This window comes from Chroicocephalus ridibundus, chromosome 4 (genome assembly GCF_963924245.1).
Source record: "Chroicocephalus ridibundus chromosome 4, bChrRid1.1, whole genome shotgun sequence".
NCBI lineage: Eukaryota > Metazoa > Chordata > Aves > Charadriiformes > Laridae > Chroicocephalus > Chroicocephalus ridibundus.
Genome location: NC_086287.1, coordinates 72,409,334 through 72,437,280, shown reverse-complemented (window position 1 = coordinate 72,437,280; position 27,947 = coordinate 72,409,334). Strand labels below are relative to the sequence as shown.

The window sequence follows — 27,947 nt, the reverse complement described above, 5'->3', positions numbered from 1 at the left end:
TCCACGGGCTGGGAAAAGCAGGTACCAGCATTAGGTACCAGCATTAGCACCCAGGTCACCATCCAGGCAGGCACCTCCAGAAGAGTTTGGGGGCATAAGAAGGGACACCCCCAAAGGCGGCAAGTGGCTCCTTTGCCTCTGCTGGTGGTGATCACATACAACTGGTTCCTCCTGCTCCCCTCACCCAGCCTGTCCTAGCAGGGCACAGAGAACAGCTCACACTGCCAGCGTCCTCCAGCAGGGCTGGTTCTGCCCCACAGCTCCCTTCCCACTGAACACTCCTCCTTGTAGGCTTCTTTTAAAACTTTTATTCAACAATATAGAATTCTTTTAACTGTAATATAGAACGGTCCATTGTGACACTACATTCCCTGCCACCCCCGTGCCCTGGCAGAGACGGGCACAGGCCGGCTAACTGTGGTCCATCAGAGACTGAGGGGGGAACAGCCAGAGCGGAGGAAGGAACAACTACCCGACGACTGCTTTGCACACCCTTCATGTTTCCATGCTTTCTGGGTCAGGAAGAGCTCAACAAGGAACCAGAGGCAGAAGAACCTTTAACACTTGGCGGGAAGGGCTGTGGTCACAGAGGCGAGTGCCATCCAGGCAGGCGCGCTGCCCTGCTCTCAGCCCTGCCCGCGCCGCGCTGTCTGCCCGCCGTCACTCTACACGCGCCGATAGGATGTTTGATTTGGTTCTCATTCTGCTCATGGAAAATTGGGAGCAACGGCATCGGACCTGAGGAGAGACGGGAGGAGGGAAGTGAGCATCGCAGGGCGCCGCTGGCTCGACGCAGAGCGCCTCCGGCCCCGGGTGACAAGGAGACAGCTGGGTGCACAGCCCCGCGTCCTGCCACCCCGCTGCCAGGCAGGCCTGCCCGCACCCTCCACGCCGCTCTGGGTGCGGGGACGGCAGGGGATCCTCAGCCTGCATTAGAAGGGGGGAAGGCAGGGCCGAGCACGGCCAGGGAGCGACACAGTCCAGCAAAGCAGGGCTTTCGTGGGCAGCCAGACACGAGCTTGGACTTCTTTTTCCTCAACCTCCTGTGTTTAGCGCCCCTCCACTGCCCCAAACATCTTCTCTAGTCCAGCTAAAGGCTCCCGTCATGCCACATCACACTTGCAACAGGCACCACATGCCTCCCCTACGGTGTCCCTCAATGGCTGCCGTGGTTCTGTTTTTGAGCGTTTCCACTCACAAGGTGCTCAGCCAAACCTCCACTCCACCTCTGCTAGAAAGCTGGGGCCAGGCCAGCTGAAAGTCCAGGACACACGCCAGGACTCTCCCAACTTTCTCCAGGAGAAAGCATACGAAGATGCACGTTCGCCAGCCTCCTTCCTTCCGAAGGACAAGACACTGTCTTCTCCAGCTCCCAGCTGTCCCTACAGGCAGGACGAGGCCTTTCTGAGGTCCAGAGGAGAGCAGGGTTTCCTGCTCCCAGTGCTGGAAGGGCCCAGGGGTGCAGAGAGAAACTGGCCCAAGCTGCAGCCAAGCATCCGCAGCACCCTGGGATCAGGAGACTCCGCACCCTCCTCACTCCCGGGCTACGCTTGCTCAGGCCATCTTTCCCTTCAGGGTGAATCTGTCACAGCTCGTCCGAGCCTAGAGCTGGGGTTAGGATGTGGGGAGATAGGGGGCAGGTTGTTCCAGCCTCTCTGGTTATTGCAGCCAGGGAAAAAGCCATTTACTCGTTTCACTTGCTGGGAAGAGCATCTTTCTTCCTCTGCTCGAGGGTACCAGGGAAGAATTCCTGACTGAGGTTTACAGAACTGACACTTCCTGAAGCTCCACCGTCGGGTTTGGACACGGTCAAGCCCTCGTATACAACAACCAACATTTTTCGCCTATCAAAATTCCCATACCAAACCCGTTCTTCTCCCCCACGCCCCTCGCCCCCCGCTTCTGCCTTAGCTCTCTGGAAGCTGGGAATGCCAACACACAAAGAGCTGGAAAATGGGCAAGTTTCCCCCAGAGCAACTTGTTACAGCCCATGAGAAACATCCACCCCTGCCTCTTCTCAACGGAGCAATTCAATACCTGTTTAAAATCAGTTTTTAACATCAGAAATTGATGTTAAAACCCCCAACCAACCTCACTGGTATCAGCGCAGCTTAAAAGCCTAAGAGACCCCCACAGCCCTCAGGCCAGGCCAGGCCAGGCCAATGGAAGGACAAAAGGGCTGGAAACACTCACCAAAGCCTTCAGCAGCATCTGCAGGACAGTTAATGTTAGCGAGGGCCCCGTGGCATGGCAGACACACCACAGCTGGCTCCTCAGCCCAAACACCGATAACTGAGCTCAAGCAGCAGCCGCATCCCAGGGGAGGAGAGAAGAGCTACTCCCTGCTCAGCCCAGCTTCAGAAAAAGCCATCCACCCAGGCGGAGAGGAGATGAGCACAGGGCTATGGACGTGGAGAACGCCCAGCTTCCAGTCCCGCATCGCTGACTTCTCCGACCAGCCACATCACTGACAGCCCGCTACCGTGGGCGCCAGCTGTTTGAATCCCACATACCACAACAGCCAGCTCCCCGCCGGACCCGAACCCCCGCACCTCCTTTGCGGCCCTGGGGAAGCAGAGGCAATCTGTCACAGCGAAACTCTCAGGGCTGACGGCGCAAAGAACCGCAACCAAAGACTACGAGATCCCAAAATACTCAGACAAGAGGGGCTGGAAGAGACAACCCGGCCTCCTCGAGGAGGCAACGCCTCCAGCTCTCACCCTTTCTGGCTATCCCATAGATTCGAGATGGCAGACGTTCAGACGTATAGATATTTATTGGTTTCAGTGAATTATACAAATGGATTGACCTGCTATCGATGCCAATAGAACTTTATTGGAATATGGAATGTAAACAGATGTTTTGAATAGAAACATTGCAACCTTATAAAAAAATTAACTATTTCAACAATGCCGCAGAAGGAAATTCTGTGTTTAGGTGCTGGTGGGAAAACACTATCTCCAGCTTCTAGGTTTGAGTGTCACCAGAACCACTTGATGAAGTTACACACAGAACAAGTAGAGGAGGCAACTGTGAACCGTGGGGCTACAAAGCCATCGAGGGATCTGATGAAAGAACCCGCAAGACGAACCCCCCCCACCCCCCGCAACAGGATCGGCACCCTGGAATTCAACAAAAGGCTGACTTTGTTAAAACACTACGTGGGATCCCAAGTCCTGGATGGGTAGCTGCACAGCCCCCTACCCAACGGACCATGCTGCCATTTGCTGATCCTTCCCCCTCCCTGCGCTCTCCTCCCTGGCCTCCTCCCCACTCCTCCATCCTGCGGTGCTGGACCAAACGGCTCCAGAGCTGTGCTCTGGCACAAGTCTGCGTCTGGCACGAATTCTCATGGGAGCCACGTCATGAGGTACGTGGTTGCACACCTATCACAAGAAATCTTGCAACACCGACTTTCCTGAGCTCGGTGGGAAAGTCTGGATAGTCCCTCCCCACTCCTGCCACAAGAGCAGCCCTCATTCACAAGTTTCCAAAGCAGGTCTATTGAGTTTCTTCTCAGAGCGAGCCTTTGTCAAACACACCTGGAGGGAGGATCTCACCTCTCCCCAGCAACTCGGATCAGTGCCTTCCTTTTAATGCTTCAAACCAATCCTGAGATGCTGCTGGGTTTGCGGGTTGTTTTTTTGATAACCTCCCTCCTCCCCCCAACCGCCCCTGGCCTTCACAATTGAAACTGGAATTCGAAGGCCAAATTCGAGCCCAGAGTGAGCAGTAGGACTTGGATCTCAAAACGGAGCTGCACCTGCTGACCCCCAGCCTGAATTTGGTTCATCCAGTCTACGAGTCAGAAAGGCATGTTTAGAAAGAGGCATGCTAAGGGCTGATGGTGGAACGACCAATTTGTCCCCACCAGCGTGGCGGGGAAGGCTGGACTGAGAAGGAAGAGAAGGATCTATAGAGATGTGAACCAGAATCAGTTGTGTTGAGCCCTGGGGATATCACTACATGTTTAGCTCTTGCAAGACCATTTGCCCAGGGCTTTGGTACCACAGGGTTAGAGTTACATTAACCACAACCACCAGAGAGGAACTGAGGTTTATGACCCCCCCACCAAGGTTAGATTTCTGCCGAGTATAAAGGGGAGGGTAAGGAGGGGGGGGGGTCCTTGGTTCTTTTCCCTTCACTGTGTGACTGAAGGTTTTGCTTTTATTTGTAAACATCTTGAATTACCCGTCGTTTTCCAGTCTTCATCGTGCTGTTGTCAGGCCACTGGACAGCACAGCGTTTTCTGAGCTGGGCTGGGACTGCTCCTTCACCACTGGATCTGCAGGAGACACAGACCAGGCAGGAAGGGGAAACAGCATTTAATAAAGCGGAAGCTCCACCCTGGCAAACCCTTCCAGAGAAACTGCCCTCGAAACCCACACCGCTGCTAAGGCTTTCGCAGAGCAGGGAGATGGAATTTGCCCCTGCGACCCAAGACCCCTCTCCATCCCAGCTGGTCCCAGCTTCTCCACAGACTCACAGAAATAGGGGTGCTCCATCGCCTCCTTGGCGGTCAGCCTCTGTTGATGGTCATATCGCAGGAGCTTGTCCAGGAGGTCTAGGACTTCAGGACTGACCAGGTGTCTGTTCTCACTGTGGATGAAGTTCTCCCAGCGCTTTCGGGAATGCCTGCAAAGGGACCAGCTGTCACTGGCCAGCTCTGACCAGCACAGCGCTACCCAGAGGTCCCCGGGGAAATCACCTGCCACTATCCACTTCTGAGAAGAGACAGCTGTGATGGACACTGCCTACAGCTCTTCCTTGCACAAGCTACTGCTCAGCAAGCACTTGCCAAAGGGGGAAACACCTCTTTCTTTAGGTACACAATTGTGTGGATGTCCTGCACCTGGGAAAGGCACAATATTGCACATTCCCTTCTGCCTACAGGGACTAGACAACGGCATGCAGGGCGACACCCTTGGGAGCAGAGGTGCTCTGGCTTGCCAGCCAGTCTCACAGAAGCTGTCCTTGCTATCCCATCCACCTCGCATCCTACTCAGGAATCTCAACTGGGAAATTTTGAGCCCCTCGTCCCACACTCAACTCCAGTGCCTACATCTCCACTCCCAGGATGTCAACAAGCAGAAGGAAGAAAGAGGGGATGTCTCGCGGATCATGGGAGAGGCAAAAGGAAACGGCCTGCATTTCAGTGGCCTCCTGAGATGGCATAAGTAGCCAGATGGGAAGCCTGCAAGCAGCACTGTGACCCAGAAGATCAAAGCAGGCCCTTGCTGAGAGTCCTTCAAGGGGATGGACGTCAACTTATCTCCCTCACTGTGCTGTAAGGAAAAAAGGCTGCATTTCACTTCTCCACTTACTGGCCCAGGATATCATTGAAGTGCGGGTCCAGTTCTATGTGGTACTTCTTGAGATACCCATACAGCTCATCTGTGCCCAGGACCTTTGCAATGCGAACCAGCTGGAACAAAAGGCATGTTGAGAGAGAGCAGAAGGGCAGGCCACCCCTCTCGCAGAGGCAGAGCTGCCCAAATCTAAGAGCTCTCCTTCTGGAAACATCCCAGATGGAAGGAATATCTCCCTTGAAACTTGTTTTTGCAAGATGTGCAGAAAACAAGTCTCCTACACAAGGCAGTGAGGCATAATCCCAGATGGCTTAACTAAGCACACAGCAACATCCTCCCAGCCTGGCAGTCCAATCCCCAGAACCTCCCCACTATACACACAGAGATAAGGCAGTGACAAACATCTCAATAAACAAGCCAGGTAGCAAAGTCTTTACTTGGTCATAATTGTCCTGGCCATGGAAGAAGGGCTCCTTTCGGAAGATCATGCTTGCCAGCATACAGCCTAAACTCCACATGTCTAAGCTGTAGTCATACATCTGAGGGGAAAAAGGAGAAGCTGTCAGAAAAGGCATGCTCACCACAGCCCGGTTCCCCAGCCACACAGGCGGCCTCAGCCTTTCCACTTCACAGCCAGCCTCTTTCCAACCCAGGCAATGCCCTGGCAGGCAAAACCAGACAACCCAAAGGCAGCCAAAGTGCAACCACAAGTGGTATCACTGGCTAGCAAGGAGGAGGCAGACTCTTACTTGGTAATCCACAAGGAGCTCTGGTCCTTTGAAGTACCTAGAGGCCACACGGACATTGTATTCCTGAGCTGGATGGTAGAATTCGGCCAGACCCCAGTCTATGAGCCGCAGCTGAACATGCGATAAAGAGACACAGAGTCAGGAGCCTCAGTACGAGCCACTTCAGTGAAGCCACGTTGGCCAAACCTCTCAATCCTGTGATGCGAGTGTGGAGCCCAGGATGCCGGGAGGCACTCCGGGGACAGGAGATGCTCTCAGCAGTGCTCTGGTCAGGCTCTTCCCTTTCCCCCCTCGCTAGCTGGTGAGGCAAAGCCCAGCTTAGAGAGATCCCCTGCCTCCTGAGTCCAAGCACACTGTCACTGCTGGACAACTGGCTCCTTACCAGCACCAGCAGCTATGGTGGATAGGTCACTGCATACTAGGGAATGGGCAAAAAACAACCTTATCCTGCTGTTTAGAGGGGCTGGGCTGAAGGCAGTACTGATTTTCACTGGGAGCAGGAAAGGAGGTAGGAGGGGGCCCCACCACATCCTGCAAGGCAGACCATCTCCTCTGCAGCCACAGGGATGGACGACCTTCCCTGTTACTGACAGACAGCAGGTTTAGTAAGAGATTTCCCCCGCCATATAAACCTTGCCTTGCCTGCCCAGCCACCGCTGACGGAGAGGGACGGACCTGGGGACCAGCTGCTGCAAATCCCTGGGCAGACAGGGAGACACACCACCCAACGAGGTACGAGTACCAGGACGGGGTGGGGAAGCTCCCTGTGCTGCCCATTTCCCGGTAGCAAGCGGGAAACCAACGTTACCTGTGATCTAACTAGCATGCCCCAGAAGTGAGGAAGCCACTGCAGGACACGCTGGCTGTAATACAGGAAGAGCTTAAAATTCCCTAAGTGAAAATATCCACGTGTGTTTCAGACAAGGCCACCCTTCTTCTGGCCAGGGCCTCTACACCCTACTGCCGTAGCTCCCCAAGCAGAGATTAACAGCCCAGGCCTGCTCCTCTCAGCAAAGAAACCCGGTGCGGGGAGACAATAAAGGTAAAAGGGGTAAGCCCAGCTGCCCAGGCTACAGGTGGCAAAGTTTCAAGTTTCCCTGGAAAAACACTGCTTGTAAGCCCTGGTGCCACAGTACCTTTTTCTGTTGGTGGTCTATCATGACGTTGTGGGGTTTGACGTCCCTGTGCATGATCCCCATGCTGTGACAGTAATCCAGGGCCTGGCAGACATAGGCACACACGTTAAGGCACGTCTGTAAGCACAGGCGCAGCACTAACAATATAACAGACAGTTCTCGGCCAGGAGCAAGGCTGCCCTGTCCAGGAGGAAGTGCCACAACCCTGGCACAAGGAACTGGCATTTTCAGCGCACGATGAAGTGACAAGCTGGCAACAAGACTATTGACCTCGTGTCCCAGTACAGTCCTACAATCGTGTTCCCTGCAGAGTCTTTGAAGAACTCGATGCAGAGAGGCGGCCCACCTGATGACAAGCCAAACGCTCCAACCTGGGTAGCCCTGTGCTTCCTCGGCCACACTCTCTTCCCCAGAAGGGGACGATTCTTACATGCATACAGTTTTATGGCCTTCCAGTGCAGGTTTCCACTTGCGGAAACACATTAAGCTAGAAAGTTACCTCTGCCCTGCTCGTTTAAGCCAAACCTGCGCTTACAAAAGGCAGGTGACGGCATGCGAGGGAGGGCCCTGCTGCTTAAAGCTTGAAGGCAGGAGCACACATAAGCTCTCCAGCTCCATGACCTTGCACCACTCACCCCCACCCCTGCAGCTGTTCCCTTGAGCAAGGGGGTGAGAATGTTGTTTTGTCATCTCCAAGGGGGAGGGAGATCCATCCGTCACCACTTATCAGATGCTCTGAGATCTCCAGCAGCATGGAAGGAGGGTATAGCCTGCAGTCATTCAATATCCAAGACACCAGTGCCAGGGAAGTAGCACCGTCCTTGGGCCCCTGCCACAGTGGGAAACAGAGGAGGCAGCTTCCATCACAGCAAAGCCTCAGGGAATATCCCTGTAATGACACGTGGCTTCGCAACCACCAGGAGTCACAGCAAATGGTGGTCCTGGGATCTCCAGTACAGGAGATCTATAACAGGCTGGACAAACTGCTTCCAGAGATGAGACTGTTCTAGTGTCTTGCTTGTCTCAAGGCTGGATCATCTAAACCTCGTCACCCCTCAACCCTAATCCTGGGCTGCCTCAGGCTCCCTCCAACCTCCAGTAGGAAGGTGTTTCCCTTGCAGACAGGTGCCTCCACCAAGCCCACTAGATTTGTTTCAGGAAGTCTCCTGTAGTCACCAAGTCCTGGAGCACAAAGGGCTTTCCCTAGCCTGTACCACTCATTTCCAGAGGCAGGGGACATGCAAAGTGCCAGCCCAGAAGTCCCGAGGCCCTGCTAGGACCCAACACAGCTAAGCTGCTGCTCCAGCAGGTCAGCACAGAGCAGCCCCGCGATCAGCCGAAACCTGTCAGCTCTCCCTAACGCCCTGCTGGGTCCCATGTCCTGCAGCCAGAGACCCCAGAGGGGCAGCGCAGCAGGTCTCACAGATCTGCCATAGGGCTCCATGAGCATTTCCACATGGAGGTGGAAGCTAGGCTAGTAAAGAGGAGGCAGCCCTCGCCCTTCACCAGAGGGGCAGGGAAAGCTTTGGCTGGGAGGTCTCAAAGGAAAATACCAGCATTATATCAACACATAACAGGTAGCATAACCAGAAGCTTTGTTCCCCAAGACCACATCCCCGGGGTTCTGTGACCACAGGGCACCAAGATGGTCAGCTTTTTCTTGAAGTAGCCTAGATCCCCCACCTAGAGACAGAGGGGTCTAAGACCAAGTGGGCAGAAGTCACCTTCTGGGGCTGCATTTGAATACTGCCGAAGAAAGCCTGGAGCTGGCAATCCCTCTCTTCCGCTGTCCCTAGCATGCTAAAGAGTCCTCGGTTCCCCAGCCCTGCAAACGCCCCTCGGAGCTTGTACTGCATCTGGATGGGAGGGAGTCGATCTTCCTCATAGCAGCCCAATGGTGCTAGAGACACGGGGAGAACAAGCACAGCCCTACCTGGTGACTAACAATCACAAATGCTTCACGAGGGAAGAACAGTCCTCAGAGAATCAGAGACTCTTTGGAGGTCACCAAAGGTCCCCAATTTGGCTGTAATACCTCATAGCAACAAGCCAGGTAACAAGATGTCTTCCCAGACCTTCCTGGGTTATGAGACATGGATTCTGCATTGAACATATGAAATAAGTAACCACTTAGTAGCACAGCCCCGCTACTGCCACTCTCATTCCTGGTCTCCCCATCCAGACTGCCATATACAATGCCACTCACCTTCAGCAGCTCATACATATAAAACCGAATATCAAAGTCTGTCAGGATCTGGTACAGTTGCTGAAACAGATTTGGGGAGGGAGGGAAAAAAAAAAAAAAAAGAAAAAATAAATACTCCAGATATGGATTAGTTTCGTTTCCTGCATCCCACCTGCCTCCAATCACTGACCCCATTCCAGATTCCCCTGTGAATGCTGCCACTCCTGAAGGCTGTCCAGGTCTCTGACCTGACAGGGCTACACGCTAGGAAACCCAGAAAAGATGCTAGAGCTCCCGTGAAATGCTACTGGGATCATTCAGACCTGTCACGACTTCTTTCCCGTGGGAGACAGGCAGGCTGTCTGTCCAAGGAGCAGACAGCAAGCCCTTCAGAGCACGCTGGAGGTGGCACAGATGATCCTGACTCTCTGTTCACATGCAAAGTCATCACGGAGATTTGACAACATGGGTAACAGCACTCAGAGAAGGCAGGCTGGGAACACGTGGGCAAGGCTTCTAAGTGCTCAAGGTGGGGCAGGGAGAGGAAAGCATTAACCTAAAGAAGCGTGTGGAGGGGAAGCACAAATGGGTAGAGATAGCCTCAGACCCGTGGAGGCTCCCCTCTATCCCAGGATAAAGGCTAATGCAGCTCAACAGGACAGAAATGCTTGTAGGGCCAAGGAGCGCACGGCTTGGAGTCTCAGGGAAGTGCTTGTTGCCAGCAAACATCCACCACTCTCCTCTGTGTCCTTCTGTGGCTACTCATGCAGAAGTGACAAAGATCCAGGGTGCACTTTAACTTGCACCATGCCACCAGCACCATCACTGGAGAACTCATCATCCTGCTGCTCCCACGTCAGGTCACAACCGGCCCCAATTTTGCTTTCTGCTCTATGCCTGTCATTGGCAGCGCTGCCAACCCAACCCCATCGGGCTGTGCTCTCATCTAGAGAAAGTGAGGCCAGATGCCAGGATAGGGCAAGGAAGGACATTCAGAGGGCAGCAGTAGGACCAGACCTCTCTGCCCTTTCTTACAAACAAGGATTGCCTCACTGCTCAGTCCAATCACCAATTGCATCAGCACTGGAGCCAGCTGCCCACCACGGGCACCACTTGGCAGCTTCAGGAAAAATCCCAGAGCAAGGGATTGAAATTCACATTCCAAGAAAGCAGCTCTGGCCCCGGATCCCCTCCAGGCCCATGCTGAGGTCCTCAGGATCCTGCCTTACTTAGGGCCAGCTCCAAACAGTGCCAAAACCCCAATACTGCTCTGGGAAATCGTTTGACAACATCCAAGTGTCACTTACACATGCAGAGCTTTAACAGCCTCCAGGACACAAGCTGCATTGTATTCTCATGAGCTAGGATGATCCTAACGCTTTGGAGCAACTCACTGAAGCAGACAAGTGAGCAGGGAGCAAAAAAGACATAGCCACAAGCTACAGCAGGGATAGATTTCCCGACTCGGTTGTGCATAGCTCCGATGTACAACCCAGGGCCAGCAGAGGCCAGCTGAGCCCGTCCAGGGGTTTGTTTGAATGGCCTGCTTAGGTCACAAGCACTATGGGGGGACAGAGATGCTTAAAACATGTCTTTCTGGGAATCACCACCCTGTTCAACTTCACCTGGCAACATCAATGCACCTGGGGAAGGCGGAGGGCAGGAAAGGCAGTGGCAGAACAGGGCTAGACCCTGTTTTCCCCATTCCCTGGCTCCTCTGCCTCTCACTGCCTGGAAGCAGGGAGGGGATGGAACAGAGGTCACTGATGCCTTTCTTCTCAGGCCCACAATGCTTCTCCGTTTCTCCAACTCATAGCCTTCAGCAGAGGCAGCCTTTGGGCAACCAGCTTTCAGCAGACTTCCCTAGAAACCAGCACCTCTGACCCTCTCACTGTGCCCAAGGCCAACAGCGTGGCTAGCAGCACCCTGTCTCCGCTCGCTGCAGGGAACAGTCCCTATGGGAGCGTGCTCCCCTCGCACTGCAGGCGGCTGGTGACTACAGAAGGCTTTGAAGAACAGAGCCAAGGTTTCCACTGCAAGTAGGTCCCACACTACAGCTGCCCCAAGAAGGCTTTGACAGTGAGCTCCAAATCCCTGGGCAAAAGCCCAGCCTAGCAGGGGACAACAGACACCTCCTTTGCAGACATGTCCCATGCCCTGCTCTTACAGCTGGCTCTTCGGAGTAAAACTATCAGAAACATCACTGTGGGGACCACTCAGACCCAGCTCAAATACATGCTCAGCTGGTTGCCAGCACTCAGGATCATACAAGGCCTCGGAGACCTGGGCTGGTCTCCTTGCTCCGTAGAGAGCATGAGGAAAGGCCACACTCACCCACCAGCAGTCTCCACTCCTCTCCAGCTTTCCGTGATATTTTGGCACGCATCACATAACCAAAAGTAAACTAATCCTGTTAGTGCCCGAGGAGGCAGAGACATGCCTCCCTTCTCCATGGGGCTGACAGGAGTTAAACGCTTATTCTTCTCCCTTGAGTGAGCAACACAGCTGGCTACGTGCAGCAAGCAGCATCTGCAGAGCAATAGGATGGCTGCGAGGCACCGTCGGAGGGCTGAGACACTGCTTTGGGGTGCAGGGAAACGGCTCTCAAAGCATCCTGGCCTCCGCAGCCATGCAAGGGAAGAGAATCTTTCATACTTCTGCATCACTTATTCAGGGCAACAACTGTTTTTTTGGTTTTGTTTTTTTTTTTTTTTTTAAATAAGCTTGGACGTACAAGGATAAAACACAGGCACACAGTTCTCTCACAGGAACTTGGCCTGAAAGTTCACTGAGGTGCATGCAAAGTGGAAGATCTGACTCAAAAGCCCTCTGCCCCCACAACTCCAACAGGCTGAACATCCTGAAGCAACCTTTCGTTGCTCACCTTCCTTGGCCATCTCCTCTTCTTCAGCTGCAAACCTGCTAATGCGTTTTAAGAACGCAATAGCAAACCCAAGTCAGCGCTGCTCCTGGAGACCTGGCCCTGTCCACCTCTTTCTCCAGGGATTTGCCTCTTTGGGGCAATGAAAGGCACAGTACCAGGTATGCTCACCGACTACACAAAATACGTGACAGCTGATGGTGGTTGAAAGACCATTTCTAGTTTGAAACCAATTAGCAAAAGACATTTAATTTCACTGGCGGTTACTCAATTGACTGCATGGCGCTTCAGTGCAGCTATCGTTTAAGGAAGACGACTGCAGGTAGCTCGAGTGCTCACGGATGACAAGCACCACAGCAGGTCTGAAGAGAAACACTAGCCCCATACACAAGCTGCTGTCCTCACGCAGCAGAATCGCATTTAGTCTGGTTCCAACTCATCATCCCTGCGAGTACAGAGCCAGCATTTTCAGAAGGGACCCAGCAGGGTAATTTAAGAAACTGTAATCAGCTCCAGGGAGGTATCACCTAAGTCTCCTGTTTATACCGCCATTTAAAAATAGCCAAACCCTGTGGAACACAAGCTTGCTCTTCTGATCCAGAGTTGTCCACAGGCATGGCTTAGGCCTCATGGAACTGCAGCTTCTGCCCGTGCACAGAGAGCTGAGGAAACCCAGCAGCCAATTTCATGGGGGCACAGACATGAATAGTGTCCTGCCGTTTAATGGGAAACAGGGTGAAAGTTACTAACATTAAGCAAAAAATAATAATGTTGAGGGAAAGAAACTGCCAGAAAGGAGACAAGTGAGGAGACATCCAAGCTTGTGAGCAACTATTGCCAACAGGACAGAGAAAAAGGCAATCCTGTACAGCAGTCAGCACAGTACACAGCCGCCCTGGGAACCTCCTCACACCCCCTGAAGGTGATTTGATGGTACTCATCAGTACTGCTGAATCCAGAAGTCAAGTCAGAGATGGACAGATCAGCAGACCCTCAAAACAAAGAGAAGAGGTCCCTGTCACCCGGATTAGCTCATGCGGCACTTAATTCCTGCAGAATTTGGCTGCCTGGGGAGCTCAGGACTGTGGAGCAGAGGGGACAACGACTGGGTGCTCTCCAGCTGCACTTCAGAGCAAGGGAAGAGACAGTTTGGGAGGCTCCGTATAGGAGAAGAGATCCACAGGCACCCACGAGTCGCAGCAGCTCTGTAATCCGCCAGTTTAGCTGCAGCCCCGAGAACCTACCCAAATAGGCAGCAGAGCTCATGGGAGCGTAGCTCAAATAACCCCCACGCCCCACGCGTAGCTAGTGAAATTCAGGTTACAAATAATGCCTGAACACGAGCAGCCACACCGCATGCCCTGGGGGACGCGCTTGCATTCCCAAGATGAGTTATTCCTGCCTTGTACCAATCAGCATCAAAAGCATCAATATTTTCTGTCCTGGACTTGTACAGCTGTGAATCTGGGCTCCCTCGAGGACCCAGGCTTTCTCCTAGGGGCCTCAAAATGATCTGCGGCAAACTCATACAGTTGTTTCTAACACAACAGTCAGAGCTGAGCACCGTTACTTCTGCTGTGGCCAGACTGACGTTTCCTCACTGGCTGCAACTGTGACTGTGTCAGCTCTCAGCGTGACTGGGACCGATGGCCTCCCTTGTGCTCCAAGCCCTGCATTTTTCAGTTAAGAGTCCCTGTTGGCCACCAGCCTCAAGTTACTACTTAACACTCCGCTCCATGAACATATTTCTGTTACTGGGTAATAGCTTCGATGATAATTTTTTTCTTCTAAGGACGTGACAGGTGGTGCAACCACATTTTGACTAGGAGACACCAAAGCGATCCTCAGAAAGATATGCCGCTGTCCTAGCAAACTATTTTATCTTGAGCCACGCATTAAAAATAAAAATAAATAAGCAAATAAAAATAAATAAACAAACATTATCTAAATAGTTAAAAATTTCCAGTACCAGTCTTACGAAGAGGCCCTGGGTCACCAGAAGCAGCACAGGGGCACGTTCCCAACATACATGCGGCACTGGAACAGCCCAGCTGATGTCAGTGAAGCCCAGACAAACGAAGCCTGCTTTAATTAGCCCTGAAAGGTCACCACATAGCACTCATGCCTGTTTACTTGTTGGAGGCAGCACTCAACTCCCCGCCCAGAGCTGTCAGGGTAGACGCTGCTGCAAGTTACTATTATTCCAGACTCTGCAGTAAGTCTCTACACGAGATTAAAACAGCATTAAGACTACCACCACCAGCATGCTTGCAGCTCTGGCTGCGCACGGGGTCCCACCCAGCAGGATTCAGCTCTCCAGACCAACCCTCCAGGGACAGAAAAAAAACCACGTGCCGCCTTGCAGAGTGTGGGGCTGCAGGGGAGATGGCCCGCGGACCAGCTGATGAGCTACCTCCTACCCACCACCACCACGGACCCAGGGTCCTTCTCTGGGTGCTTGGTGTATCTGCCGAAGCTGCATGCTACAAGGCATGCAACCTACCCAACGCACTGGCACAGACAGGAAGAAAAAAGCACCACCCCATAACACGGAACAAAAGAGATCTCCAAACAGCGCGGGAGGGGATGGCTGCTGGCTTTCCAATGGCAATGGCTCAATTAATTCTCCACCACTGACTTAATGACTTAGGGTAAAGATTCACATGGGGGAAGCAAAGAAACCATTAAAATAGGTGTGGCTGCTAATTATATATCCCTTTTATGTATCAGGTTGCTGCTGCCAGCCAGCAGCATTTTGGTAGCGCAGGCAGTTGTAGCTGTGCTCAGACAGGACCCCCTGTGTCACGAAAGAGTGTTACCACTTGGAGCTCCCCTGGCATCAGAAGAGCCAGGGGAATACCCTGCAGCCTCAGACATGCAGAAAAGCTCTTAAGATGTATTCAAGAGTGCTCACTCCCCCAGTACCAGGCCCACCAGCAATGGGAGACGTGCTCTCCAGCCTCTGACGCCCCACAGTCCCCAGGTCTGAAGGTTCCAGCACAAATCAGCGTCACCTGCTCCATCAACTGCACTGCTGTAAATACAGCATCACAGCACAGGGATTAACTCGGGCAGAATATACAGCACAGCAGTAATTACTAAACTGAGAGAAGAGTAAGAATATCTAACCTGTTGAACTCACTCCTCAAAGTTGGGAGGAGAGTCAGCACACAAGCTTTTTATTCCTTCTCATCTAGAGCCTATTTACAGGTTTCTGACTTACATGGGGAAATGAAGGTGAAGCTGACATAAGTGAAAGCCCCAAACTCCCCCCACAGCTCTCAAGGAGCATCTGACAACCCCAGATCACAGCACTCTTAACAGAAATGGGGAGCCTCCCCCTTCCACACTCGGGCAGACTCACCTTAAAATCTGTGTTATTGATGTACTCAAACACCAGAGCAGGGGTCTTTGACTGCAAGAGAGAGAGAGAGAGAATCACGGTTTAAAACACCCCCTTGACCTTTTGTCGCTCCAAGAGACCTGGGAAAGCTTTTGCTTCCTGCGGAGAGTGGGGTGGGAGCAGGACAGCGAGAGAAATGCAGCCCTGCTCCCGCAGCAGGCAGGGGCAAGCTCCACTCGTACCTCACACAGCGAGCACCAACACGGCCTTTTGGCCAGTGCTGCTCCTCCCCATGCCATGGAGCAAAGATAGCACTGGGCAAGGCAAAAGGTGTCACCAGGGGCTAAGACCTTGCAGCCCATCACAGGAGCAAGGTCAGCCAGGACTGCCAACACTACAGCAGCGTCATTTTCTCTCCATGGCTGCCAGCTGTCTGGGAGTCACAGATCCCAGCCAGCTGCTAGCCAGAGAAAACTTCCCGGGAATGGGATATTTGTGGCAATGCAGACAAAGGATATGACGTCTGGTCACTGGGCAGGACAGCAACCAGAAGGATGAAAAGTGCTTAATATCCAAATTGGCCTGGCAGATACTTATGTTCCAGACGCCAGGCAGAAGCCGGAAGGCTACGGGCTCTGCTTTCTTACAGAAAATTTGTAGGGCTACAAAACTTCTCCCCTGTTAGCCATGGGAAACTCACAGAAGGGGTGTAAAAGAGTCTGGGAAACATGAGCCCACCCAAACCCACCCACCTCAGGAGACCCCCATGGGCTGGACACCGTGTGCCCCTGGCTGGGACGAAGGCACAGGCAGCACCTAACTTGAGCTGAAAGCAGAAGTCACGCAGCAGTGCCTGCCCTGCGCCTGCAGCTGCCAGGGAGGCAAGCCCACCACACACCCTGTGACACACAGCCACCTACCACTGGATCCTTGACAGTGTCGATCAGATTAATGATGTTGGTGCCACCACGTAGATTCTCCAGAATCTTAACCTCGCGTTTTATCTTCTTTTTCTTCACTGGCTTAAATAGACAAAAGAAATTAGAAGTGAGAGTCCTTTCAGAAATTAACACGGATTTCTGCCACCGATTTTGATTGGATCACATCGCCTCCCCTCCCCTCTCTGCTCCCACCCTCACAAGGGAACATTTTTAGCTTCAAAGAGGAGACAGACACCTTGCATGAACTAGGATCTCCCTCTCCTCAGTGAAAGCTTTCCACTCATCAGGGGAAAATCAAACCACTCCAGAGGAACGTAACTGGGACTCCAGTAACTGTGGTTAAAACTGCCTTGGACTGCTGCATGGAAATCTCAGCACACTCCGGTGTTATGCATTTACAGCCACAGGACAAGCATGGTGGACCTCATATCTCAGCTTTTTTTTTTTTTTTTTACCGGCACAAATCAATTTTTTACTCCTGATCCCAACCCATTTCCCAATGAGTACTTCACTCCAATGAAATGACAACCTGAAAGTTCTCCAACACCAAGATTTCGAGTAAGCTCAGACACCGCTATGCCTAATTATGGGATGCATCTTTTGCAACCACCCCAAGAGCACAGACCCAACCGCACAGCATGCCATCGCATCCATACACCATGATTCCTTTTAAAGCCTGCAGACATTTTAAACAGTTTTTGACTCCTCCTTGAATCTGCACAGTCCCAGGAACTCCCTTTGCAAAGTAAGCTTTTCTCTGGACATCACTCTGCGGAGTGACAAAGAACAGCTGCTCCCAAGGCAGGGGCTTGGAGGTTGGCTTAGCTTTTACACTCTGTTGATCCCATGGTTCACTTCAACGCAGAGGAACAACCATTTCTAGAACTCACCCACTCCCAGCACAACTCTGGCTCTGCACTTGCTGGAAAGGAAAGGCAGCTTAGAGCGGTTAAGAGATGAGACTGTTTTAATGAGCCTTGGCTAGTGACCGGTGCAGACATTACCAGTTACAAGTCACTGAGTCTAGCAGCCCTTCATTGCAGAGCTGGAACACTCCCTCCTGCACCACTGGTAGCATTGCAGAGACATCTTGCACGCAGTGGTAAAGCCCTTGCTCTATTCTGCGAGGTTTGCTGATGAAAAGACTCCTCTCCAGACATTCAGCTTTCTAAAACATTCTCCATCCGTCACAGTCTGGTGTGTGAGGAAGGGAGTAACGGGGCATGGCAAAGAGGTATGAGGCACCTTACCAAAGTGACACATGTTATCAGATGTCTATGTGAAGGACAAGGAGCCCAAGAGCTCAACAGCTCATGCTCGCCACCTCACCTTTGCTGTAGCCTCCCACTTCGATGATGGCTGCAGAGTGCTGAAGGGGCAACTCATGCTCCCATTGCAGGCGAATCCAAGGCAATCCCTGGTTTCAGACCCCTCGCAGGAATGTACGAGCAGATGGAAGAAGGAACAGAAGCTTTTTATATAGTGGGAAAATAAGCCTTTTATATAAGTGATAAAATATGCTGTCTTTCTAGACTCTTCAGGTGTCTGAAACCTTCGGATTCGAATCCTGCCCTTCTCTCCCAAGTTAAAAGGCAGGAGCTAGACTTTCAAGCCAAAAGATGAGATCTCAGCCTGAAGCAAAGTGCCAAAAATAACACTGATACAAGCACAGGGAGCGTCAGCACCTCATAAAGCCACTGTGGAAAACAGCAGCAAGGCTACCGCAGCTGTCAGCCAGAGCTGGAGCAACACAGGGCAGGGTGCATTGGGGAGGGGGCAACTAACAGCCGCAAGGAGTACCCAAACATGGCTGGAGCCAGTGGGAGGTCGGACAAACACGGAGAAGCAGCCAGAGCAGGGGGACGGATTTCTGAACCCGAGAGGAAGATGCTCCGTTAGGGACTAATTTCATTTATGTCAGCATGGGGACAGACACCACCCTTGTGTGGCCCACATGCACTGATCTTACCAGAAGGCCAAGATGGGATTAAGAGGATGTAATTTGGTTACTCTGTTCGTCCAGAGAGGCAGATGCACACACAAGCTGTTTTCCAAGGAACTTCAAAGAGAGGGAGCTGAGGCACTGATGTCCTGAAGGCGCTCACTGAACAGTCTGGCTGCTGACAGACGTGCATCACAGCCTCTCTGCTGCCACACTTGCACCCGATCGGGAGCTGAAACAGCCAAGAGGACCCAAAGCCCACTCTTGAAATACCTTTTCCTTTGTACTGTAGTTATTTCAAGGGCCTTTTGCATCAGCTAGGTAGGGGAGGATATCCCTCCGAGATTTCCATTTCTCCTTCCATAGCAACCACCACTCCCACTGGGGCAGACGATGTTGTCTTCCAGTCACTTCCACAGGTTTCCACCTTTTTCAGGATAGGAAAACGATGTCCTGCGTGATCTCCACCAGAAATCTACCCCTACCCACAATACACTTACTAAAAGACACAAGCAGACAGAATCATCGACTTTTGGAAAAAAGGAGAGAAGAAAGATTGTCTTTTTAACGAAATGCCTGCAGGTAATCGCCAACAGCAGCATGTCCGACATCACCAGGGGAGGACACTCCAGCAAACACTGGCTCAGCAAGAGGGAGAGGTAAGAGCTGCCGGCTGTTTGCACATTTTCCTGCTAAGCTGCAGTGGCAGGGGCTAGGCTGTCCGCACACGGCTACACTACCTGCACATCAGCTGCAAGCTGGGGCAAGGGCCCTGCAAGCCTCTGGGCAGGGTGGGGGCATGGGAAGCCGTGCTCGTTGCAGGATGGTAAGCAGTGCATTGTCAGAGCGCTCTCCCCGCCTGCAGCCAGTGGTCAGGACAGGGATTTTTCATCCCTAGGTAAATAGGGATGAGGTGGGAAGAAATGCCATGGGCTGAAGTAACGTCGTCAGAGGAAAAGCTATTGCCTGGAAGTTTCCCCAGAGAGCAATGCAAGGTAATGGAGGATTTCCCCACTTCAGATTTGCAGGACAAAACAGTAGCGACCGCTGGCCTCCACCCCGCGCAGCTTTCACCGTTATCAGCCTACCCACCACACGCCACCTCCTACCCACATGTTGTCCCACACCGTTGCTCCAGCCACAACTGCCATTGCTGTCTGCTACCCAAGAATGCATCACCAGGGCTCAGATTTTGCCCAGTAACTGAGTCCCAGCCCAAGCTCCTACATCTGGCAAGCCAAGCACGTTGGTGCAAACCGCTCCAGCACACAGCCAGGACTGCACTGGAGCTAACTGCTCACAACTACAGAAACTCTGCTGACTTCCCTCCTGTCCCCAGACCCCAATGCTGCTGAAACCACAGGCAATCAGCAGCATATCCTCCAAGCACCAGGATTAAGTCTGGGTTGCTACAACTGTCTCTCAGAGTCACCTGATCTGTCTCTCCAAGGATGATGACTCCAAACACACATGGATTAAATGTGAACTAACTGAAGCTATTATGGCCTCCAACCATCTGCCTCTCCCAGCAGGGGTGGCTTCCTAAAACACTGGCCCTTGCAGCCAGACTATTTTACCAGTACTCATTTAAGACTATTTCATTAAACCAGGTATGAACGGTGCATTTCAGGTTGTGTTTCCTACCTGGCTCAGTCCCCCCACCCTGGGAGGTGGATTTCCAGCAGAGAAACGGAGCAGGCACCTGGACAAAATTAACTGCTCCAGAGTTTGATCCGCCTGCATTTGCAAGGCAACGTTTTATACAGGTGCAGACTCCAACTCCATCTGTTCCCACAGCAGAGGCATTTCAAAGCTTTCCTCCATGCTGGGATTCTCCAGCAACCACCACGAGTCAAACCCTCACTGTAGCCTTTCCCTCTGAGACAGGCTCCGACACAGTCCCTCTGCTCTATGGAAACACCTATTTCCATGAAATCTGTAGAAACTTGACAGCTTGGAGACTTCTGTCGCATTTGGTTGAAATTGGCCAACCAGTGCAAAAACTACTGGCTGGGAGGAGAGGGAGAAAGGCTGACAGACAGCGGGATTGCATAAGGCTCGTTTCCATAGGAAACCAGGCTAAAAGACATGGCTCAGTTTAACTGTGTCTACACTGGGAGGGGTTTAATTACTTCAACTGCAGCAGTACCCTTAGAGCAACACGACTGTCTCTCACAAGCCAGTTTTCCAGTTTCCCAGGAAATTGCTTCCTTCCTCAGGCAAACTGGAAGTGAGGTGGCTGTAGACGGTGGAAACAAAACACGCAGCTCGTGGCTGTCCGCTACGCTGAGCGCCCAGAGCAGAGGGACCAGGTGACCTCCAGCCCCATGAGGATGGTCTCTGCTGGACCTCGCAGCTCTCACACGCGACTGTCCCCAGCTGGCCCACCCTTTGCTGCAGGTTTCCCACCCTGCCAGCCAAAGGGATCCCATGAGGGTGCTTCAATCCCCTTGAATATCAGGCAGAAGAGGTACCGACAGTGGCTTGCGCTGTCCCAGATCGGGGAGCATCATGCAATGCCATCCCTCTGCAGAGGTGAGAAATGGAATGGGGTAAGGAGTTGCTTTGCAGTCAGGTAGATGCAGAAGAAAACACCTGTTTGTGACCGAGAGAACCATTCTATGATTCTACGAGAGATCAGATCCTGGGTCATTTTCCATGAGATCACGTGAACTTGTAAGCAGGGAAAGCGTCCAGCTGCAACAAACACCAGCTGAGAGAATTAACATTGTTTGCTAAAATAAACCTTTAAATACAAGGCTGCAACCATCACTTCCTGTCTTGAACGAATAAATGGCTGCCTGGTTAATCATCTTTTTCGCTTGGTTTCTAAAGCAAAGGGAGTACACTGTTCTGTCAGACGCTTCAGTTCCAGCCTTCCCCAACAACCTGGGGGCCCTGTGGCTTGAATTCAAGCAAAGATAGAAAATAAATTTGTTACACAAGGTTCTCTGCACATTTCCATGCCGAGAAAGAAAAGTAGTGACCAGGAAGGTACGTGAAATCCAAGTTAAATCCAAAGCATAAAAAGCATTTTACGTTATCCAAAAGCAGGCAGTCAGGCAGCGCACACACACTGCCAGCTGAGGAGCACACGTGCTCCTCTGAAGGAGTCACAGAAGGTGCTGGGTTTTGCCCAGCAGGTGCTCTGAAAAAGAACTGGGGTTAGCGCAGCAGGGGAGAAGGTTCAGCAGTCAAAAGATACAAATCCGCAAGAAACTAAAGTAATTTATTCCACCATCCCGTAAAGAAAAAGATCTATTCTTTGCTCACCAAACCTCAATAGCCTGCAAACACCGTGATGCTTCCAGTGAACGAGCCGGGAAATCTCAACACTCAACGTCCAGGACCAGCAAAAGGCTCGAGCAGCATCCTTATGACAGGCTTTAAACATTTAAAAGCTGACAATAGAAGCTTACTCGTCTCTAGCAAGTATTATCGAAAGGATCACAATAATCGGCCTATAAAGTGCAATGCCAATTGCTCAACAGGAAAATTGGCTTCAGAGCAGCAGTGCTTATTTTGCCAGACATCATCTGGGAAACTAAATGATTGTATTCAAAAGAGCTACAAAATCAAGTAACCCACTTGTGTTAATACTCTGTCAGTAGTTTGCATCTTACCATTTCCATTACGGGAATTCAAACTTTCCCGAGCTGCTCTTGAATTTTAGAAGAAGGGGGGGGGGGGGGGGAAACTACCCTGAAACTAATAAAGCACTTTCGCTTTTTTATTTAAGTTCAGTAGAATATACCAGAACATGTTTTGAGGGCAGTGATGTTCTATCCTTCATAATGCCTTTCCTCCCCCCATAGTGCATTCCAAAACAGTCTTCTGCAGTCAACTAAAAGGGAGACGGACAAGGACCAAGCCCCGATCTCCCCCACTACCACCGCAAGGGATGAGAGTCTTTCCCTCGGACTCTGCCCCTGGCCACTGCGAACAGCCGCAGTGCTGTAACTCACCCTCCTCCTCACAGGAGCCGCAGCTCCGCAGCTCACCAGTTCCTTGGTGCTAGAACACCACAGCGAGAGTTACCAGCTGCATCTCCAGGCCTCTGCGAGACACCTGCTACTGTCTCAGCCGGTCTCTGCTCCAAACAAGGCTGGACTCCAGCAGCCAACTGTGCCAAGCTCAGTGCGGGCAACTGGTGTTCAAAAGAGAAGAGCTGTGTACCTGGCACTGTTGCAAAAGGGCTCATTTCAAGACTGCCAGAGGAGTAAGTGGGCCAGGGAGAGCTGATTCAGTGTATGCAAATGCAGGAGGAGCAAGAGACACAGATAGCTACCAGGAACAGGCATTGAACGGCTTTGGTGGAAGGCCATCGATGCAGTCAAAAGCTCCAGCCTGAGGGGCCAACATCATCCAGTCCTATTTCCCCATGCAATCCCTTCTGCACACCAGCACGAGAGTCATTTCGGCCCCCATCTAGAATATGCAGATCTATGTGGGCTCTAAAGCTTTTAGGGACAGAGGAAACTTTACCGGATCCACAGGGCTACCTCCCCAAAAATGGTTCTCTAGCTACTAGAGCGACAACTTGAGTTCAACACTGGAAGGCCCTTGCAGCAGTGCCTGCACTGCAGGAGCTCTGGAGCGTTCACACAGCCCAAAAAGGGGGAACAGGAACAAGGGAAAACCAAAGCCAAACAAACAAGAATGCACTTGTGAAACCACGTACATGGTTGAAAGTTCCAGTCCATGGACTCAGCACAGAGGGACAAAAGCCACCAAAGGAGAAAGGGGCTATTTCATCACTGCTGCAGAGCCTCCATTTCGCTGGTCCCTCTCCGTGTAACTGCATTCTTCCCCTAACCTCCGCCTGCGTGTTGTGCCTATGCAGATAGCTACCATACAAGGAGACAAAACAGTCTCTTTACGTGATGGGTTCAATGCTTCGCAGGCAACTAGAGCGTACATAGACGCATATGTGCGTCAGGAAAGCAGGAGGACTCCTGCACAGAGCTGACAATATGGATGCTGTAAACTCCGTACTGAGCGGACACTCCGATGGCAGTAACCGGTACATGAGAACAGGCTGTGAGGGACGCTGTGGGACAGCTGAGGCTCACAAACAGCCATAACTGCAGGTAACTTTAACAGCAACATTCTTGCCACAAAGGATAACCCACAAAAGTTACATGCAACCTGGAAAGTTTATCTTTGGCTTTCAGAGTGGCAACTTGCAATGCTGTTCACATCCCCCAGGAACACTGTTACCCCAGAACAGAGGATTCCCTTTTAAGGCACACCAGGAGACTGGCAGACACTTTGGAGCCGCATTAGCAGAAAAGCAAACTGAGAAGTTCACCGAAGAGACACCCCAAATGTTGCAGACTGACCTCAGCAGTCCACTGAAAATCTAAACCTATGTGGTTAGATGTGAAAGAGCGGAGCTGTACTTTAGATACCTGCATTGGATGTAGACGGTACACGACTCACTGGAAACAAAGATGTCTTAAACTTCCTTTCTAGATGCCGAGGAATGTCAGACCTCATCCTGGGAGTCAAACCTTAGTGTTAGACTTAAGCAAGACACAAAAGCATGTATAGGACATGTTCACACATTCCTCTTTTCGGCTTGGCCCTCCCCTACGCATGTAGGAAGCAAGCCCACAGCTGTACCGAGGCCAGCCGGATCAAAAAGCCCACAGTAGCCTCCTATACCAGCTGGGCACTGCAGGAACACAGCTCCTGGCTAACTTCTTGCCCTGCTACTCCAGAGGGGTAGGAAGGTCAGCACAGTGCAGAGTCCTCCACTACCTATCAAGATGACTTCAGCCCCACGGCTTTTTTTTTTTGCTCAATCTTTGCTCCCTGAACAGCTTGAAAAGGCGGGGAGTTGTACTCTGCTTTGCTTCTCGAGATAAAAGCTTTTGGAGGGTGCTTGGCATGGGGTGTCTGCATGGCAAACAAGGGCTTCTACCTTGCTGCTTTGCACAAACTGGCCTACGCAGTGTCTTGATGTCTTGCTGCGGTGGAGTGAGAAGCAACCTGCTTGCTTTGTTTGCCTTTTTTTAAAGGGCTCCAGAATTTTCCTGGGAAAAGTGACATTAGAGCATCATATTTGCAAAGAAAGGCACTTGGCCCAGGAAATGGTAATGTTATGGTCATCTGCATGACCTTAATTCTTCTTCTTTGCTGACTACAACTAGTGGCAAGAGCGTCCCATTTTCCTGCAGGATTATGCCCATCCTGCACTCGGGGTAGCAGAACAGAAAGGTAATGCTGGGTAATGCCCTGGGAAATGGGGCACCTTGCTTTATGCAAGCCCAAAAGGCCTGAGGCGCTGTGATACCAATCACAGCCATTAGCTCCCTGGCCTTGTCCAATGCTAAAGTCTTCATAGGGCACTTAAACAAACAAGGCAAGTGACCGCCAGAAGAGGAAAAGCAGTTATCTGTTGATGCAGCAGTAGACTAGGACCTGCGCTCTAGTCTCAGCTTTGTTGAGGCTAAGGGACTTGCCCAAAGTCACACAGGAAATCTCTGTGGCTCAGCTCTGCATCAGAGAAAGGGTGATAAAATTTCCTGACCTCTCTGGAGGAGGGTACAAGATGTTCAGGTAGCACAACACCAAAGAAGGGGAGAAAAAAAGGCAGGGGAAGTACTTGCTACATGCTAACTTGAGCTCAGTAAGGATAAGCTGCTTCAAAGAGCAAGGCTGGGAAGAGACACCAGTCACCCAGTCACCTCCCATGAGGTGCAGATATTAAAATGGTGACTCTTGCTAAAAAAAAAAAAAAAAATTAAAAAAAAAAATCACTCTAACACATCACATAAATTGTCCTTTCAAAAAACCCTTAAAGAGGAAGGAGCAACTGTGCTAAACAGCCGCATCCATCGCCCAGCAACAGTCTTCCCCTTTGTCCCACCCCTATAGCCACACAAAAATCTGAAGACTTTTGGTTGCGTTTCCCACCTCAGAGGATCCAGCCTGAATTAGGAGGAGCAGAGAGACCCAGCCTCTTTGCTAGGGCTCCACTGTAGATACATGTAACTACATTTGCAATTAAGTTTAAGTCTAGCTACAGGAAACCAGAAGCACTTTCCACAGATCAGAGTGATGTTATTGCCACACTTCACAGGTTTTCATAACGTACACAACATGGTGCTCTGAAACTCACTTTTCACTGACCCACTTTCTGGAGAAGAAAGTTCATCTTTATTTATCTGGACTTTCTGCTTTTCCTTGCTCACTCACAGGAATGCCATCTGCATGTTAATACAAGTGGGGGGAGCCAGGGGAACTGGTGGCAACACCATCCGCTTCAAATCTGGGACAATCCAGTCCCCTGCTCTCAGGGCATTAAGGCAACACATTCAGGCCCCAAGGAGAAGGAGCGCCCAGCCACCCCCAGATGACTCTTGCCAGCTGACTCACAGTCCAACGCTGACAGGCTCCCTAGACATGACAGAGTTCAGCTGCCACAGGGAGAGGAACATTGCTCCAGGGGAGGCCCTTTAGGCTGGGAAGAGGCAAGGAGGAAGACTTCTGATGACTTTCCCTGTAGTCTCTTCTCAGCCTTGTGGTGCCTTTCTATGTGGGACAAGATCTGGGGTCTCAACAAACCACAGCAGCCCTGAAGAGACCATCAGGAGCTTCAGGGCAGCATGCAGAAGCGCACGGTGTCCCCAGCCTAGCCACAAGCCACCTTGCCGTAAAACCCAGCTCTGCGCTGGCTACCTTTGACTACTCTCTCGCAGCAGAAACTCCTGCCTGCCCCTACTTAAAAACAATGTGTACCCAAATTCTTAGAACACCCGTGGTCGGACATCAGCTCCCACGTGCTCTTGGGGAACAAGTGACACATGTTGCTAGTCCAACAAGTGACAGACTCAAGTGTCAGCCAAGCCAAAACCAAAAGCACCTCTACTCTAGCTTTTCAGTTACCTTTTTTTTATCACCCCTGCCAACCCATAGGTCACCAACGCAGATTGCTGCTTGGACAGTTATCACAGCTCGCTGTGAGCCTGCTGCTTCAACACCAAACACACTAAGTCATGCCCTGCAGGGGCTAACCCATGCATTCAGCCACCCCAAATGACAACCTGTTACTGCTGCACAAAGGTCCCTGCAGCCTGACCCCACCAGGGTCAACACACCAGAATACAGGCCACCAACGCTGCCAAACTTCAGCCAGCCTCACTCAGTCTCCTCAAGTTTCCACAGTGTTTTCGGCCTGCCGGCAGTGAAGTTCTTTTCCATGTCAGATCCTCTAAAAGACTGAATATAAAATTTTGCCTGCTTTTTTGACTGCTGAGCATCCCACAGCCTGGCTCTGAAAGGGCCACATGCCAGATGTCTAGAGGTTAACAGAAGGATTCCCCCCTCCAGGCTTCACATTCCTGTTGACATGGCAGTCCCTGGGCTGTTTTAGACAGGCATTGCCAGATACGATTTACCAAATGCAGGCAGCACATGCAACGCTGTTCAAATGTCAGGACTCGCCACTCTCCTCCTCCAGAGGAGCTCTCAGCCCAGAGCTATGCAGGGCAGGAGGGGTGGAGACATCAAAACATCACTACAGCACATGGGACACCACATCCATTTCCAAGCCCACTGTCCCAATGTTCTTAACGAGACATCGGGGAGTTTTGGGGAGAAGGAGAAGATACAACAGCCCTTTGGCCCTGCCTAACCCAGATTCTCTCTCCCTAGCATTCCAGCCACCGCAAGCCCCTACACCATCAACGGGACACTCACCTTGAGGATCTTCACGACGACCCTCTCGTTGTTGGTGATGTTGATGGCCTCGAAGACCTCGCTGTACTTCCCCCGCCCGAGCTTGCGAACCAGCTGGTAGTCGTCCTGATTACTGCGGGCACCAAGGGGAGAGAGGAGGAGGAGGATGACTGACAGGGCAGCAGGCCGGGAGGGAGGCGGGGTGGAGGAAGGGGGACCCTCTCCCAGCCCCCTCCCCCCCACACCCAGCCAACCTCAGCCCCCCGGGGACACTCCAGAACGGATGGGGGGAGGGGGAAGGGCAGGGAACCCTTCCCGTGAGGCCCGCGGGAGGGTGCGAGGCCGCCGCCGGCCCTGTGAAGGGTGTGTGGGGGGGTGGGTTTCCCCGCGGGGCGCTTTACCCCCAGCTCGGGACGTGCGCCTCGTAGTCCCAGTACTCGCGGCTCCTCAGGCTGTTCACCTCGGCGTACACCCGCGCCCGGCTGCCGGCGGCCGGGCCGGGCATGGCGGCGCCGGGCGGCGGCTGCAGGAGGAGGAGGAGGGCGCGGGGCCGGCGCGAGGGGCCGGCGAGGCGGGGCGCGGCGCGCAGGAGGGCGGCGGCGGCGGGCGGCGGTAGGGCCAGGCCGGAGCGGGGCGGGGCGGGGCGGGGCGGGGCGGGGCCGGCCCGGGGGCGGCGGGCGCGGGGCCCGCGCGGAGCGTGCCGAGGCCCGGGCCCGGTGCCGGCGGCGGCGGCGGCTGCAGCCTGGGCCGGCCCCGAGCGCCGCGCAGCCAACCCG

At 52.4% G+C, this 27,947-nt stretch overlaps 1 protein-coding gene across 3 annotated transcripts; it reads right to left on the bottom strand.

The window, feature by feature from the left end:
* On the bottom strand, positions 1-27,790 carry CSNK2A2 (casein kinase 2 alpha 2). 3 transcript variants are annotated; one of them, XM_063333938.1, is made up of 12 exons: positions 27,573-27,790; positions 27,193-27,304; positions 16,524-16,625; positions 15,625-15,675; positions 9,401-9,460; positions 7,195-7,278; positions 6,059-6,169; positions 5,747-5,848; positions 5,325-5,425; positions 4,487-4,635; positions 4,192-4,285; positions 1-738 (listed from the first exon to the last, which is right to left on the bottom strand). In XM_063333938.1, the coding sequence occupies exons 1-11, from the start codon at positions 27,674-27,676 to the stop codon at positions 4,209-4,211; spliced, it is 1,053 nt and encodes a 350-aa protein (XP_063190008.1). In that variant the 5' UTR covers positions 27,677-27,790; the 3' UTR covers positions 1-738; positions 4,192-4,208. The 3 variants fall into 3 exon arrangements, with proteins under 3 accessions (XP_063190008.1, XP_063190006.1, XP_063190009.1); XM_063333936.1 differs by lacking the exon at positions 1-738 and having other exon boundaries at positions 2,758-4,285; XM_063333939.1 differs by lacking the exon at positions 1-738 and having other exon boundaries at positions 2,758-4,285; positions 27,632-27,649.
* Positions 27,791-27,947: the final 157 nt, after the last annotated feature.